Source organism: Leptopilina boulardi, unplaced genomic scaffold (genome assembly GCF_019393585.1).
Source record: "Leptopilina boulardi isolate dan_hultmark-lab unplaced genomic scaffold, ZJU_Lbou_2.1 LbouV2_371, whole genome shotgun sequence".
In the NCBI taxonomy this organism is placed as follows: domain Eukaryota; kingdom Metazoa; phylum Arthropoda; class Insecta; order Hymenoptera; family Figitidae; genus Leptopilina; species Leptopilina boulardi.
In genome coordinates, this window is record NW_026137942.1 from 3,130,029 (window position 1) to 3,148,477 (window position 18,449).

Consider the following 18,449-nt stretch of genomic DNA (forward strand, 5'->3'; position numbering starts at 1 on the left):
TATCATTGTTGGCAACACGTTCAAGTTCATCGTTATTATTATTAAGTCTATTATTCCCACGTTCAGGATGTTGGACATTATTTTCATTGTGATCAAGACTTTCGGGACTATTGTGCTCACGTTTAGGTAGTGCGATTACTCTTTCTGTTGTCTCAAGAGGAGCAGACCAAATTTCATGTGCCTCAAGAAGAATTAAAGGTTTTTCATTGTTAGAATAATATTCCATATCATCCATGTCCATAATTGAAATTCCATCTTCCTCTGCCACAAGCATTACCCCATTCTTATTTAATTTTTGAGATGCTTTTTGCAATACAATTTGGATTGCAGAATTAAAATTTTCGAAGGTTACTGCAACTCTTAGCTTTCTATCGCTTGACCACACCTTTATGCGGGGCATCTAAAAGAGAAAAATTAATTTGTAAATTTTGTATTCCCACGATAACAATAATTTCGTAATAATAAGTCTGCTTTAAGAAATTTATTTGAATTAAAAATTTTGTCATAATTTTTAGTTTTTAAGGTCATAAAAATTTCAGGTAATACCTACTTAATAAAGTTTTACAGATTGTTAAATAACATTTTTTAAAAATAATACTAATTTATCAAATAATTTTAGATAACATTTTTTAAAAGTAATTGAATTTTTAAAGATTTACAATTTAGATGTTTGAAATTAATTGAACTTTAAGTAATTTTTAATTTAAATTTTTTTGATGATTTCACAAAAAAATTTATTAGAAATTGCAGATAAAAATACAATAATTTGAAAACTTTTCAAGCGAAAAATCGTTTTAGATATTTGTATTTTCGAAGAATATTATATAAATCATTCAAAATAATTATAATATTTGCAAATAATTAAATTTCAAGAGATTTTGAATTAAAAATTTTTGGTAATTTTATTCGCCATTTTTTTTAAATTATAAACAATTATTAAATTTTATAAAAATTTTAATTGAAAAATAGTTTAAGATAATTGAATTTGTGAAGAATTTCATTAAAATTATTAAAAATAATTAATTTAGTGAAGAATTTTAGTTAAAATTTTTTTAAATAATTGAAATAATGAAGATCTGAAGATGATCTCCATCATACACTGAAAAAAAGGAATTTTGTTTAAAATTTTTTTAAAAAATGTAAAAAAAAATCGGAAAAGTCGCATTTTATGAAAATAAGTCGAAAAAAGTCGTATAATCCTAGGCCTGCCTTAACAAAAAATTTTTTTCCCTGACTTTACTGACATGTGACCACCCTGGAAAATGTAACTAATTATTTACTAATTTGTGACCGCTTTTTTAATACAAAATAAACAAGGTGTTCATTTTATGACCATTTAGCTTCCTCATCATGATACACTTATATTCAAGATTAAAAGAAGGATCACAACTAAAATAGTGATCAATTTTATCAATAATGCTAAAATGTAAACTTTATATAAATCAATCAATTCGTTTTCATGCCAGGAATACAACTCGTGCAGAAATTTTATCATTGCTCAGATCGGGGCCGGATCGGACTGCCCTATTAGGGAATAAAACGCCGCACCTGATATGGCCCTGATCAGGCGTGGAGTTTCATTTTCTACTAGGGCCATGGTAGGGCGATTTCTATACGGAAATTTTGACAAGAATTAATTAAAATTTCTATATAAGAAAAAGTAATTTCAAAAAATACAAAAAACGAGATTACATTCAAAAATTCAAAAAAAAAATTATTTGATCGATAGATTTCAGTAAAATATAAACTTTATATACATTAATCGACCCGTTTTAATGCAAGAAATAATTTTTTTTTACCAAACAAAATTAAATTTACAAAGAAAAAAAAATTTGGAAAAAATTTTCAAATTTTGAAAAAATTGTAAAAAATAAAATGATGTGAATATATTCGGAAATCCTTGTATTACTATTATGTCTATTTTTGTCCATAATTGTATTTTAAATATTAAATTTTTAAATTCCGACATTAAAAATTTTTTTTCAAATTTTAAAAACAATGGAGTAGGAATTTGTAGGCTGGGGCTGTTGTCTTCATATGCAATGCCAAATTCATATACAATGCATCTTTTTTTATTGATTAGCCCCCCCCCTCCCACAGAAAAATTTATCTTTTCTATGTGATTATCTATAAGTAAACTAGATAATTAATTTTATGATATAATAAAATGAATTTGATTTCAAATCATCCCTAAGCGGCTTACGAACAAAACCTGAAATTCAGTTTTTTCTATTTACTTACACTATTTTTAATTATCTGGATCAAGAGGTGAATATTTCGGTACATAAACACAAAAAAAAGTTTTTTGTTTCTTGAACTAGACATACCATTTCTATAGTATTTTGGCCCGCTGAATACGAGTATGAAGTCAGAATTGCTCTATCAGCCTCTGATTTTTTTTAAATCGAAAAAACCACCCTTAATCGTCAAATTCAAACTTAGGAGATAAAAAAATGAAATAACAAATGTTTTTTTTTTAAACTAAACCTTACACCTACGTATTTTTGCTCGAGTAACACAAAAATAAAATCAAAACTGATCCAGCACCCTTAGATTGTTTTTAAAACGAAAAAAAACCACCCTTAATCATAGAATTTCACACTTAGCTATTTCGTTGGGAGAAAAATCCAAAGCCAGTACAAAGAAAATGTTCTGTACCTATGATACGGAAGAAACCATCATGCCAAAAAGATTGCTACTTTTGAAATACTTCTAACAATAAGTTTGAGTTTGTCCAATGAAGGGTGGTTTTTTCGATTAAAAAAAAATTCAGAGGGTGCTGGATCATTTCTGGCATTATTTTTGTGTTAGTGGAACAAAAATACGTACACTGAAAAAAAAATTTATGAACAGTGACATAACAAAAGTACAATATTTATAGAATAAGGAAATCTATTTAATAGATTAATTATAACGTTTAACAATATCTAAAATAGTCACTATTTTCATTTTCCTAAGGAAATTGAATATCTCCATGATAGTTAAAATAAATAATGTTTCAGAGATACTGTATTTATATTCTATTCATAATATATATTTAGTATAGTTGAATCTCATAGAAAATTTTATTTTCTCTATTCTGGCGAAAATGGATTATCGCTAAGGCGATATTAACTATACTTATAACTATTCCAGAGATTATTTTCGCTAGTTTATACAAAGTTTTTTTTAGCGTGTGTAAGGTATTCTGTATATTAAAAAAATCTGTTCTTTAATTTTTTTAATCTCCTAATTTTTAATTTGTCCGATTAAGGGTGGTTCTTCCGACTAAAAAAAATCCAGAGGGTGCTGGATCAGTTTTGATTTTATTTTTGTGTTACTCGAGCAAAAATACGTAATTGTAAGGTTCTGTTTAATAAAAAAAATCTGTTCTTTATTTTTTTATCCCTAAGTTTGAATTTGTCCTGTTAAGGGTAGTTTTTTCGATTTAAAAAAAATCAGAGGGTGATGGTGCAATTCTGACTTCATATTCGTTTTTAGCGGGCCAAAATACTATAGGAATGGTATGTCTAGTTCAAGAAACAGACAACATTTTTTTGTGTGCAATTGACATGCAATTCGATTTTGATTTGAATTATTAGTTAATTATTCATTTAATGTTGATCTTTTACATTAAATATTAATAACACATTTAATTAAAAAAATTTTTTTTCAAATGATTTTTTATTTCCAACCACTGTGCAACGTCGTCGCAGTAAACCATTGCCACAGAAACGGTCGTCAAAATTTGCTTCATATACTTTATAAATTGTTAGATTAATTTCATTTTTATATTATGTATCTCTAGTATAATACAAAACAAAAAATCAGTTTCTTTAAAAGAACATTTTTTACTTTATAATTAAAAATACATATTTTTCTGTACATTTTTATCATATTAAAAAATATCGCAAGAAATTATATTCCTTGATACAGTCGAATTCTTTCTAAAAAAAATGTTTAAATGACATGGACTCTACCACCATGCAAAACGGACTATCTATAATAACAAAGACATAAAAAAGAACTTTATAATACATAGTAGACTCATAAATAATTGTTGGGATTTGAAATCCTGTCGTCACTAGAAGAGCAAATAGACCTTTTTATTTTAATTACTTTTTCATATGCAGACGTCAAAAATTTCATAAGATGAAAGACAAAAGAAATAGATGAACATAGGTGTCTCTTTTATAATTAAGTCGAAATAATTAAAAGAAAATTATCCTCTATGTCAATTAAAATAAAAAGGTCCATTAACAAGATGGCATATGAATTTTTGATATATTTTTTTAAATATGTAGAAAAATTTCATAGGATTTCTTTAAAGTTTATCTCATTGCACTAACAAAGTTGATGTTATCATGTTTGGGAGACACTTTCAATGTATACGTGTAGAAAAGAAATAGAATCAATTAGAAAAGGATTTATAGTGAAAACAAAATTTCAATTTGAAATATTCACAATGCGTTCACAAATTTACAATAATAATAATAAAAACATCCGCACATAAATATCAAATGAAGGTTTTTATAGGGGTGTGATAACTGGCCTGTTAATATAATAAAAAACATAATATATGCCTCATAAAAATATTTAAAATCGCGAATGATGGGAAAATATATATTTAATTTTGTCTCACACATAAGAATAATTTATATATATATTTTTTTAAAGTATATTAATATTATTTTCGTTTGACATTTAAAAATATAAAATTTTAGTTCATTTAACTTTTAGAACACAAACTAATAATTTTATATTTTTCCAATAAATTACTTTATACACATTATTAATGTTCAGTAGATTATTTTGATTTTCTTTTTACTATGGTTGAGACAAAATGAAATTATGACTGTTTTTTGCTTATTAATAGATGTGAATCTTTTTATGTTCAAGACCTCGAAATTTTCGAAGATTCTTTGTTTCCTGTCACATGTTCGAGTTCAATTCCATCGTATTCCAAAGCTCCCGCATTATCGTAGTACGCGTAGTCATAGTCGTTTTTCTTTCCGGTTTTCGTTGCTTTCAATGTAGTACTTTCTGTGAAACTCGGAGTTGTTGAAAACGGTCTGGCAGAATGACTAACGTGAGTTGTTCCTCGAGAATTTGTTTGAGACGATCTGTGATTATTGGTATTGAAACTGTTAGGATTATAGGTCGTGGGAGCTCCAGTTTTTCTGTAAAAGCGTATTTCAAACGTCAAATTATTGAAAAGCATGATTTTTCCCCAAATTCTAATGAAAGTCGACATCCCAAATGATCGAAATTTATTAAGTCAACATACTCCAAATGGTCGACATTTTATTTGAACGACACTCCAAAAAGTTAACATTTTAAATGATTGAAAATTCAAATCGTAGAAACTTCAACTGGTAGAATTTTCTAATGGTCAAAATTTTAAATGATTGAAATTTTAAATTGTCAAAATTCTAAATAGTCGACATTTTTTAATGAACGACATGTTAAATAAGCGACATTCGATAAGGTAGAAACTCCAAGTGATAGAAATTCCAAATTATCGAACTTTTATTTGATCGAATATGGCGTTTAAAAAAATGTTTAAATTGGCCAGATTTGCATGAAAATGGTTTCTTTAGGGTTTTTGGGGTCGCTGAATCCAAATTTGAGGACAGATTTAAAAAAATTCAAAATGGCGGACCAAATATGGCGGAAAAATGAAAAATTGATTCGATTCGTTCAAAATTTGGTACTAGGGTGTTTTTGGTCCAAATTTGAGGTCAGATTTAAGAAATTTAAAATTTGGATTCATAGACCAAAAAAACCTCCGAGTATCGAATTTTGAACGAATCGAATCAATTTTAATTTTTCCGACATATTGGGTCCTCCATTTTGAATTTTTTAAATATGACCTCAAATTTGGATTCAGCGACCCCGAAAACTTTTAATATGATGATATGATATTGTTTTGGAAACTTTTTTTGAACCGTTTTGGACCCACAAACAATTTTTCTACTGGAGTGCGAAGGGGTTAATAAATTTCGATTATTTGGAATGTCGACTTTTTAGAATTTGGGGAAAAATCTTGCACCTGAAATTATTTTTAGACAAAAATGGCTAAATTAAAAAAAAAGTCAACTCACCTTGGTACTGGAGTTGTGGTTTTGGGAGACTCAGCTAAATGATTAATGCTGGATGGACTGAATCCAATAGCGCCAGATCTGCCGAAATCGTAATTTGCGGTGGTAGTGGTTTCATAATACTTTCCATTATTTCCGGAATCGTAGTTATTGTATTGTGTAACTTTCTTGGGTGGTTTCGTTGAATCGTAGAAGTTGGTCGATTTGCTTTGGCTCAATTTATCATAATACTGTCCATTGTTTTGTGAATACTTGGTATCGTCACTTTTCTTATACTGTCCATCATTGTATTGGCCTTCATTCTTGGATTGCGTATTGTAACGATCTCTCACGTTTTCATTTTTTTTCGTTATTGGACTGTAGGTCGTGGGAGCGTTGCCATTATTTGAGAAATTGTTTGAAATGAACTTGGCAGTTGTTTGAGTGTAGTCTTGCCTAATTGTCGAAGGAGAATTAGATCTACTATTAAATTGGCTGTTAAAGCTGTCAAAGAAATTTGGAGAATTTGTAGAGGAAGGAAAATTGGAAGTGCTACTGGTGCGTTGAATATTGTTGTAGTTCCGTTGGAAATTGTTATTGTAGGTGTTGAAATCGCTTGATTGATAGTTTGTACTTGGCTGATTGGTCGTGGATGGTGAGAAAGATTCAGGTAGAGTGGAGGGATCGTAGTAGACTTTCTTGTAAGTGGAGGGTCTTGGGGTTGTTCCACTGGAAGAGCCGAAAGCATTGTTAAAATTGTTTTTATTGTTGCTGTTGGTGGTCGTTGTTTTGGCGGTGGTGCTGGGGATAATTGGGAATCCAGTAAAGCCTTCTGGATAATTGGTGCTGGGTCTGTAGGTTGTGGTTGTGTATGTGGAGTAGGAATATGTTGGGCGGTAAGTTGTTTGCTGAACTGTTTTCTGTGTATTTTTGAACTCCTGTGTAGAGGCCGCCCGAGGTGTCGTTGTCGAAGAGTCGAAGGTTCTTTGATGATTATAATTGTTTCCAGAGTAGAAATTGTAGCTCTTGCTGGATGGGGAAGTGGCGGCAGTTGTTGTCGGTGTGTTGTCATACTGTTGTTTTCTGCTGACTTTTCTTACTCCAGACTTCTTTCTGGGTTCAGGAATGACCTTGTCGTCGTAGTCGTCATCTTTGGCATTGTTTCTATTATTAAAGTAATTGCTGCTGCTGCTTCCGTGGAGGATGTCCTTGCTGCCTCTGTCTTTAAAACTAGTTGAAGCTACTCGATTGAGGGCATTGGCGGAAGATCGTACTGCGTCGCTGGTTTCACTGCGCTGGAGATGATCCTGTGGTTCCGCATCACTACGAAGGCTGTCGAAGTGAAGGGATTCTAAACCTGAACCCAGTCTGTAAAGGTCAAAGTTGTCACTGGCGTAGTAGAGCGTTGCTGCTTCGCAATCCACGTCGTACCAGTCAGCACAGGTTTGGCTCTCTTGATCGAAAGCTGTGCCGTTTGGACACAGGAATCTGTAATTAATTAATTCCTTTACAAACTCTTGTATGTAGAATAAATATCCTTTAAAAGGAGAGGCTCAAAGAAGAAATTTGTAATTCTTCAAGAAACATTTCGCTTCACACGTACTGAAAATCTTTTCAATCTAAAATGTTGCAACTGTATTTGTAACAATTATTTGAAAAATTAAACTTTCATAACCATTTAAAATTTACAATTTAGTACACTTTTTATAAATAGACCTAGCTTCGTAAGGTTGCAATAACATTTTACTTAAATTTGCTGCAGTTCTACAGCAATAATAATTTTATTTTGCAAACAATTTGCCATTCCTTTACTAATTTCAAATAAATCTTTTATTAGTTAAATTAAAATTTGTCTCTAAATTAAAATTTTTCACCTATTGGCATTTTTCATGGTTCGGTGAATTAACACATTAGGTTTTAATGAAATGCATTACGAATATTTCAAATAGGAATATAATTCTTTTGAATGTGGTAATTAAATGATCTCAACGGACATCAGTGGGATATTATATATATAGGTAAGTAGGTTTCTATGAAGGCTCTCGTGTATAACATCGTATAATTCTTCTTCTGAACCCACGTGAATTTCATCACGCATAAGACATGAAGTTACACAAATCCTTTCTGATATCTTACCCTTAATAAGTTTATTGTGTAGGTTCAATCATTGTGATAAAGTACTTTTAAAAAAGTTGAAAATATACTGCATTTATATATAAATAGCATTACTGTAAATTATTTGAATGTCATTAATTCAAAAATTTTTTTTTAAATATCGACTATGAAGAAAAATCGGATTTTTCTTCTATTAATAATTTGCCCTTCAAAGTTTATTTTTATTTGAGTTTTTGTAAAAAAAATTGTAAAAAATAGTAGGTCCTAAAAATGAATAATGCCTCATATCTTCACGTCTTTTTTAAAGTTTTATTATTGTGAGTTCACACATGGTATACCTATATGCCATGGAATTATTCTGGAGGTGTCGGAAAAAGTACTCAGAAATACCCATATGTATGCAAAAGGAAAGATTAACACAAAGCATTACGAGGCGATTGTATGATGAGAATCAGGAAATCTTTCTCCTGAAACGATGTCTTTCTTTATATATACACACACACACATACAAGGTGTTTTAAATGCGTAATAATGTTATTTAAGTAATATAACTAAGAGTTTATTAGTAAGAATTAAATTCTTTGAGGATTTATAAGTAATAAATAAGAATTTTTATGTTTTTTATATTTTCAAAAAATTCACTATAATATACATTGTAAATGTTAATTGAAGATGATTTATTAATATTTAAAAAGTATATAACAAGAAAGTGAAAAAGAAATGTGTTAAATATTCCTTGAAACAAATAATTTTTACTTTTGTTTTAAATACAAAAATTATTGGTTTAAATCGTTTATTTGATTCAAGTATTCTTAATTTTAGAATAAAATATCCAAAGGTAAATAATAATATCGAATTTTTCTACTTAATTTAGAAAAGAAATTGGTTAAGTTAACTTGAAATTACATAATACTTAAAAAATTAGAGTAAATACTAGAGGTGTGTAAAAAATGAAATTTCCCAAATAAAAGTTTGATAATAATAAACATAAAAAATAGAAGAAAAGTAAATGACTCGACGCAACGTCTAATTCCGTGAAACGCTACTTGGTAATATGTATATTCTTCTTTTGTTAAAGGCTATTATATGTGGACATAAGATCTTACCGATAATCTTGAACGGTTCCTGCAACGGACACACAAACGTGGAAGAGTTGACAGTCGGTCTCCGGGTCGGCGTAATAGCTGCCTAGGATCTTATTTTGACAAGTGAAGGAAGTGTCCGGCATATATTGTTGCGAATATCTCGGTGGGGGCCGTTGGAGGCAGAGAACGCAACTCCATAGAACTCCAACTGCGTTAAGCATTTCAAATAATACAGATAATGAGAGAAAGTGACGAGAGACTAAGATTATAATATATTATATGTAAAAGTTGTGTGTATTCTTGAACCTTTCAGGTTTGTGGTCACACACTGACTTACATGTATATAATTAATTTTTTTTCACTGTCTTCAATTATTGCGCAACCACTTTTATATATATATATTATCATTAATAATGTATCTTTAACATTTATTATAAATTTTTAAATCATAAAATGACCATATAATCTTTTATGGTTTTTCACATCAAATTCTTTCCAAGGCTGTCGTAAACAAAAAACGAGATCTTATTATCAAAATTTCTTCATTTCCATATAGTGTATAGAAAAATTAAGTAAGAAGTTATTATAACGTTTGGAAAGAATTTTATGTTATATGTATCCGGAATAGACCGATATCCTTAGTGCCTGAATTATTTACAAGAACATTATTAAGAATAGAAAATTGGTCATTTTTTAAATACGTTGCCTATAATTATGTTGTATAATGAATTTATCATCAATTCATTTAAGACAGGGTAATAAATGGAAACACTTCATTTTTTTCAGTGTTTAACAGATTTAAGTTTACTTACATTATAAATATTTTTTTCAAAGTATTTAATTTTTAAAAAATTTTATATTATTCTAATAACTGAACTGTTGTAACGTTAAATAAATGAAGTGTTTTTTTTCACCTTTACTTGGATGGATTAATATTTTTCACAACTATTAACAATTACAGTAATACAAGTTATTTATTGTGTAATTATCTATAATTTATTAATATAGTTTCAACTATAAATTAATTTTATTGCAAGAAAATAATCACACTTTCATAAAATTTTTCCGTCATTATTATAAAAATATCTTTTATAATTCATTAATGGGAATTTATTTAATTTATCATTAACTGACACTAATGCCATACAGAATGCAATAAAATGCGTTTCATTAAAAGTTGCGATTCGAATAGCGTTTTGTAAATTTGGAATGTTTAACATTTCAAGAGTACAACATTTTGAAAGTGAGAGGAACGAGAATATCTATGGCTATAGTCTAACAAAAACTGTTGACTTCCAAATGTGTCTCTATAATCACCTCATGAGTTGCGGTGACTGAATTGAAAAATGAAAGGATCTTCTCAAAAGGCATTCTACAGGACTGGTTTGTAAATGAAAAACAACCACCTTTTTAATTATACAATGTATCTGTGTCTATGTCTTGAGAAAAACGTTTTTCAAAATCAATCAACTTTATATTCAGTTTCAATTACTCAGTATTCATTATATGTGCTTGAAATTCAAATTCAAAACTTGAAAAGCAAATCTTATAAAATTGCGATAATTTTTTTTTTAAGATAAAAAAATAATTTTTTAACTTTCTAATATTTCTAGAAACACTTTCTTCGTGGGTATATTCTTCAGAATTTTCGCTGAATAGTTCCTTTAAATTGTTGATAAATAATTTCACAAAAAAAAACTTGGAAAAACTATAGAAAAAGTTAAAAAAAAAAATTTTTTTTGACAAAAACATACAAACATTTAGAATTGACAAAAATATATACTTTTTTTAGAATTTTATTGTTAAAAAAGTTTTATAGTTATTTATATGCACTTTTTCTAAATATTTTTATATATACGATGAAGTTCATTTTTTACACAACCAGTAATAGATAAAGTGAAAATCCATACGGGATACTTTTCATAAGGCTTAAAACTAGACAATAAATTTCGAAAAAAATTAAAAAAATTTATTTTTCGTTTTATATTTAAATTTTCTATTTAATATTTTTTTTTATGTTTTTATAGCTATAACTTTTTTTGTTCATGAATTTTTGTAAAACGTAAGACAATAATTAAATATAATAAGGATCACTTTAAGCAAAAACAAAAAAATCGTTCTTTTGGAAAATCTAAACCAGAAAGTCTCCCCTGTGGGCAAAAAACTATGTTCGTTCTAAAAACATTTTAAGGACGTTCTTAGAACGTTTCATGTGCGCCAAATAATGTTCTGGAACATTTTAAGAACATGGATGTTCAAATAATGTTCCAGAACATTATTTAGTGGACATGAAACGTTCTAAAAACGTTCTTAAAACGTTTTTAGAACGAACATGATTTTTTGTCCACAGGGTCCTTAACATATATGGGGCATTCCCCGAGAAATTTTCATTCAAAATTTTTTTTTGCCCAAAATATTTTTTTTCGAAATCTATATGAAAAATAAGAAAATACACCACTTTTGTAGATAGGGAAAAAAATTCTTCAGTCATCAGAGATTTCAATGCAAAAAAATATAATTAAAAATCGAAAGTGTCTCTCTTTCAGAAAATGCAAGAACTCACTTTTTAAATTTAATTTCAACTTACTTGTTGCTTCCGTTATAGGTACGTTATTTTTGAGCACATATTGGAAAAATTTGAGAAAAAGTGAACAAATTTCATATACAGCATAATTTTTTATTCATTAGTACAATAGATAAAAAAATGTTTCAAAAATACACTGCCTTTGATGATGTTAAATTTAAAAAAAAATACTAACTTCCTTCATTTTTATCAAATTAAAAAATCTGTATTTTCTTATTTTTCATATATAGATTTCGAAAAAAAATATTTTGGGCAAAAAAAAATTTTGAATGAAAATTTCTCGTGGATTGCCCCATATAAATTTTATAAATAAAAAAAAATGTTCTAATCTACTTTTTTTAAAAATAGGATTGATTATCAATTTTATTACATATTTCATGTCAAATTTGTTAACGTGTCGAGGAAGATATATTTTCAAATCATTTTTTTTGTATTTTTCTAAATTTTTTTCATAAAATTATAACCGACGACAATTTAAAGGATCTATTTAGCAAAAATTCTGATGATTATTTCCGCAAAGAAAATAATTATACTTGAAATATTGGAAAGTTAAAAAATAATTTTTTTCATTATTTGCAAAAAAAAAAAAAATTGTCACGAAATTTCAATAAAAATTCTGGTGGATTTTCCAATAGAAAATTTTTAGAAATCTTTTTTAAATGGGAAAAATTGAAATCAATGTTAATTCACATACACAATGGTAAAAAACAAAGTATCTATATTTCATTGACAATTGGCAAGAAAAGGAAAATCCAAATCCGCGCTACAATAAGAACAGGAACTGAGATGTTTGATTTTGATATAAAACTATTATTAAATATTCGTCAATCGATTTTTTCCGGTTCTAAATTAAGCGTGAGACGCAGGGAACAAAAAAGAAAAGAAAATTGCATAATCCAGTATCTGAACTCAATCGTGTGCAGGATGCTACGCTTGAATTTCTTTCTCACGAAACGTTGACGGTCGGTCCCACGATGAAACTTGTAATACATGTTAGAAGTGTCTGACAGACAAATATTAATTATCATTTTCTGTATCAAATTAAGAAAGATTATATTATTTTTTTTAAATGAAAAAAGAGAGGTAAAAAATTGCAAATAGATAATTAATTTTTAATGTAAAGGCCTCGTATAATTGTCAGGTCCGAGAAAAAAAAAAGTTACACAACGCTATTAAAGGAGATGAAGAAAAGGAAAAAAAGTAAAAGTTGACAATGATCCGAATAGTTTAGTATGATTGTATCTCCCTTCTTTGTCATTGAAGAAATTCCATTACATTATAAGAAAAGTGCGACCAGTTTCCTTGCACCTCCGCTTAGTGTGACCTGCGACCTTTAATGTCACTCTCATCTCCAATGTCTATTATCTACTTTCCTTTTCCTTTTAGCATTTACGTTGTCGACCTCTCAAGGCCCATAAGTAACACAAACTTTTTAGAAAATACCACATTTATTGCTAGTTTCTAATTATTTGAATTTTGCAATAAAAATTAAGTTTGCAATAAAGAGCACTAATCTGGCTAAAAAACTGGTCGGGCACTAAGGGATTATTTCGAAGAAAGACACTACATATGCAGTTAAAAATAATTTGATAAAAAGATTTCGCGATTTTTCACTTTTCGAGTACGAACCAAAAGCAAGGGCGAAGAAGAAGAAGCTCCTGGACGACGGCATGATTGCACTCGAGGACTGACACTTTCACGCTGGTTTTCTTGTTTTCCCTTAGAACAAACTCAATGAAACTCGGGGATGCGACTGTGATCCTAGCGAAGAATAGGTTGCCGAAGAAGAGTCGAAAAGATGGTACACACCACCATCCGCCGCCTTTCTCTTCGAGAGGATGGGTATAACCTCGAGAGAAGGGGATAGTTGGAGAACGTATTCAAGACGTAACATTTCGTTACGTCATGTCAAGGATCTCATGAGCTGAAGATGCTCGGCTACAAGAAAGTCTTGGATCGCATTGCTGGAATGTTTAGCTTGTCAGAAAAACTTGGGGTCACACTTCCAATGAAAGTGAAAGTTTCGAAACTGTAAACTCGATTATTACAAACACATTTACCGATATATTATTGCCGCCGGAAAGATGTCACTTTAACGAGCAGATTCGCTTTTCTGTTCCAATATTCGTCATTTAATCGTTTTTCATATACGTAATGAGAATATTTCGAGAATCATCATTATCAAATAAAACCCAAGCATCATTATACCGTCTCGGTTAGGTGGGCATTCATTAATTATTATTATTATTTCTACCTTTTTAATGATAGGAACTTTACATATATTCGTCTTGAAAACGAAAATGATTATTTTAGTTCTTGTTTCTTTATTTTCAATTGAATTCCATTCCCAACTATTCTATTTCTTACCTATACAATTTCAAGTAAACATTCAATATTGACTCATGTCTTTATTATTTGCAAAGAGAAAATTAATCCAAACCATAAGAGAACAGGTATAATAACTCGAAAAAGAAGAGTTTTTAAAATCTATGATAGAAGATCATGCAAAAAATTTTTTTTTTGTTAAAAGTATGTACTTCCATAAAGTAAATCCGGAATTTCTGCACATTCATGTCAACTTTTGCCTCAGAAATAGTGTTTCGGGAGTAATTTTCTATTTACGAAGCAAACATTTGGTAATGAAGAAAAATAAAAATATAAATTGAAATGCAGTAGTGTTTGTAACAAATGTTTTCGAAAAATACTATTTTTAGTGTTTTAAAATTGAAAAAGAGGAAATTTTTTTTTATAAGTATTAGTTTTTAAGATTCATGATATATAATAGCAGCAAGTCTCCTGTATATTTTGAGTGCTATTTGTGCTAAATCAGTTGAATGGTTTTTCAAATATATCACGTTCGTTGCACGCGAAACTAGAAAAAAATGCACACAATACACAGAGAGACAGAATGTATTTATTTGTTTTAAATCTCTCTACAGATCTGATTTTTTTAATTAGAATAAATTTTTTTTGGAAATCCTAATTAAATTCTGTGATTCGTTGAAAACGATTGTTGTTTATTATATAGTTTTATTATTCTTTTTATTTTTTTATAATAATATGTGACAAAATAAGAATACATATTGCAGAAAAAACTCGCAGAAATTCTAAAATATTTGAAATTTTCATCTGCAGTTATTTTCAAGAAACATTTTTGAAGTTCCATTCATTCGATTAAACAGAAAAAACAACTTTTTTTTTTAATTATTACCGTTCTGTTCTTTTAATGTATGATTATAATGCAACACTTTTACTATATATTTTGACCTGCTAAACACGAATCTGACGCCTAAAAAATTTTTAGAATTTGGATTTTTTAAATTCCAAAAATTGTTGTTTATTTCACAATTTATTTGCAAAAATAGCTAAGGCGATTTCAAGTGAAATTTACCTATGACATTTGAAATTCGGATAAATATATATTTTTTTCGTTCTTTGCAGAAAAAAGTGGTATACGTATTTCTTTATTTCTTTATAAGTGCGCAAAAATTCTCGAGTTATGAATTTTTTAAAAATTTTACTTTCAATGACATCTAACACAAAAAGTATTGAATTTAGGAATTTTTTCAAAGAGGAAAAAAAGGTTCAGTTTTTCATTGACTTTCGAAATATGTTAATGAAAACAAAAAAGGTTTGAAATTGATATAAAAAATAGCAATTTTTTTATAAACAAATTTATTATTTTAAGAATAGGCCTGATTTTTTTACTTTCTTTTTATATTCACATGCCTCGAAATACTAAGAATAGATATTTTGCAAAAAAATTATTTTTCATTTTTTCTATTGTCGAAAATAAAATTCATTTTACTTTGCTTTTCTAAGAGCAAAATATTCTTAGTATTTCCAGGTAGATAAAAATAAAAAAAAGTAAAAAAAATTAATTTGTTTATAATAATAATAATAATAATAATAATAATAATAATAATAATAATAATTTATTTACATTGTTATGTTTGGTTTTCCATCTTTTACATATTCATTAAATAAATGCATTCATTAAACAATGCCCGTGAATATAACATAAAATAATAATACAATAAATAGTTTGTTTTTTTAAAATACAAAAGTAAAGTAATTAATTTGTTTATAAAAAATTGATAATTTTTAACAAAAATTAAAAAAAAAATTTTTTTTAACAAAGTTGAAGAAAAACTGAAACTTTTTTTTTCTCTTCGCAAAAATTCCTAAATCTTAATACTTTTAGAGTTAGATGTAATCCTCAAGTAACGAGTTTTATGCGAATCCGAATACCTAATTAAAATATTGTTTAAAACTTTAACACTAATTTTTATTTCATAGAAATCTGAAAATTTGTCTCATTTTTCCGATCAATTTTCAAAAATAGGTATTGTTGATAAAATGATTTTAATTAAACTTTTATAGCCATTTATTTAAAAAGGTTAGATTTTTTAAAGCAATATATTCAAAATTATTAAAAATTAACCTGTTAGTTTATCTTTATTCTTATTTGGATATTAAGTATTAACTATAATGTTTCTATAGAGCTCATAATATTATTATGACCTAGAAGTAGTGCTTATAGACTTGAAGTTATAAAAGAAATGCAAGTATAATTAGTTTACAAATAAATGAGAGTAACTTGTAAGGCAAATTGGATAACGGATTCGCTTTTGGCACACGTCAAAATGTCTAAAAAAAAAAGTTCATTTCTACTGATTTCCACATAATTTTATAAGTAGAAGAATTTGCGTAATTATAATTAAGTAAAAAAATTTTTTTATTATTTTACTAATAAAAAGAAAATTGTTTTTAATAAATTTTAAATTATTTATCTAGTGATTCCAAAAAATGATATCTTTTTTAGAACCACATAATTTAGAATTAGGTGAGCGATTTTTCTTGTCAAAATCGCTCAAGTAATAAAAAGACATGATAATTTTCTTAAACAACCAATTTTTATTTTTCTACATAATATAATAATTAATGAAAAGAGAGAATCAGATATTATATAACAAAAAATATTTTGAAATGTAGTTATATTGATATTCTTTTTATGACTAATAAAAATTAAGCACATATGAAAGAAAAGATACATAAACAATTTTATTTCACATATTTTAAAAAAAAATTTAATATAGAGAGTAAAACTTTCAAGATTATGTGTTAAATGATAAATTTTAACAATCTTTATTGTTCTTGTAAAACACGAATTTGTATAAAATATAATTTTGATAAGACATTTTCTGTATTTGTCAATAGGTTTTTCTTTGATAAATTATAATATTATTTGGCTTTAATTTTAATTTTGAGTACAAAATAATTATTTACTAAATACTTACATAGATTTATAAAGAATTTATGAATATTGAATTTTTGATTAATGTTCCAAGAAGTTGCAGAAACTTTAATAAAATATACATAATAAGAAGGTTGAAATATTCATTTACAAAATTTCAAATAAAGAAGCAGAATATTATTACAAAATAAAATTTTCTACTCTCAACGTTAACTCACTTTTATTTAATTTAATTATTATTTATATAAAGTTTTTGATATAAATTTTTAACGTAAACCAACATCGGATTTTTATTTAATTGAATTTTATTATTTAATTTTCAATCTTCAAAATGGTGGACAAGTTTTTAAAAAAAATTATTAGATTTTCATGCAAATCAATATCTAGAGGTTTTTGGGGTCTCTGATCACGAATCCGATGTTAGATTTTAAAAATTCAAAATGGCGGATGCAATATGGAGGACAATTATAAAAAATATTGCATCCGCCATTTAAAATTTTTTAAATCTGATTTTAAATTCGTAATCAGCGATCCCAAAAACCCCCGAAGTAACGAGTTTCAATTCAATTTTATTGATTTAAAAAAAAATTTTAAACTAAAATAAACTTTTTTTTAAAATTATTTTTCAGCTGAAAGATTAATTACTTGAAAACTTGATTATTTTTAATTTTGCCATTTACATTTTTTGTTCAGGGGATCATAATCTACAAAACTGCAAAGTTTTAAAAAAATTGTCTGAGAGCCAAATACAATATTAAAAGTGCATGATCCAAGTAGAAGTCTATCAAATAGTTTAAAAAAATAATTTGCAAGTAATTTTTTTTAACTGTATCGGCTCAATATAAATATAAAATGTACAATGTAAAAACTCGTCTTTTATTATTTTCAATATATTGCCGTATTTCTAAAAAATTAACAATAATAATACAAAACTAATACTAAAAACTACGCCGAAAAGAAGTACTTAGGTATATATATATATATATAGAAAAAAAATAAAATTTCCCATTATATATGCTAATAAATCGACGAAAATAACAAAGTTGAATATTAAAATTTTAAATATATTCACCTAGTTACATCAAGAAATCTTTTGTAAGTCGTATCAGATATACTTAAAAATTCAGTTCTGAATTTAAATAATACATTTTCATATGATGAGAATGTGATAAAGAATAGTGACTTTTACAACTTGACATTTACATCCATAACACAAGACTTCCTTAATTAAAAAGTAATATTTTTAGTGTTTGATTTCGAGATATTTTATTTAGATGTCGGGCCATCTAAATTTGATAGCAATTATTATGCAAGTTAAGTGTATTATATGGCTTACTGCAACGCCAATT

The 18,449-nt window shown here is 27.4% G+C and overlaps 1 protein-coding gene across 1 annotated transcript; it reads right to left on the reverse strand.

Annotated features, from left to right (window-relative positions):
* Positions 1-3,810: 3,810 nt before the first annotated feature.
* LOC127287562 (probable serine/threonine-protein kinase DDB_G0282963) lies at positions 3,811-13,635 on the reverse strand. The gene is made up of 4 exons (XM_051314560.1): positions 13,473-13,635; positions 9,281-9,467; positions 6,084-7,547; positions 3,811-5,159 (listed from the first exon to the last, which is right to left on the reverse strand). Exons 1-4 carry the CDS (start codon positions 13,513-13,515, stop codon positions 4,874-4,876), a joined length of 1,980 nt encoding a protein of 659 aa, XP_051170517.1. The 5' UTR covers positions 13,516-13,635; the 3' UTR covers positions 3,811-4,873.
* Positions 13,636-18,449: the final 4,814 nt, after the last annotated feature.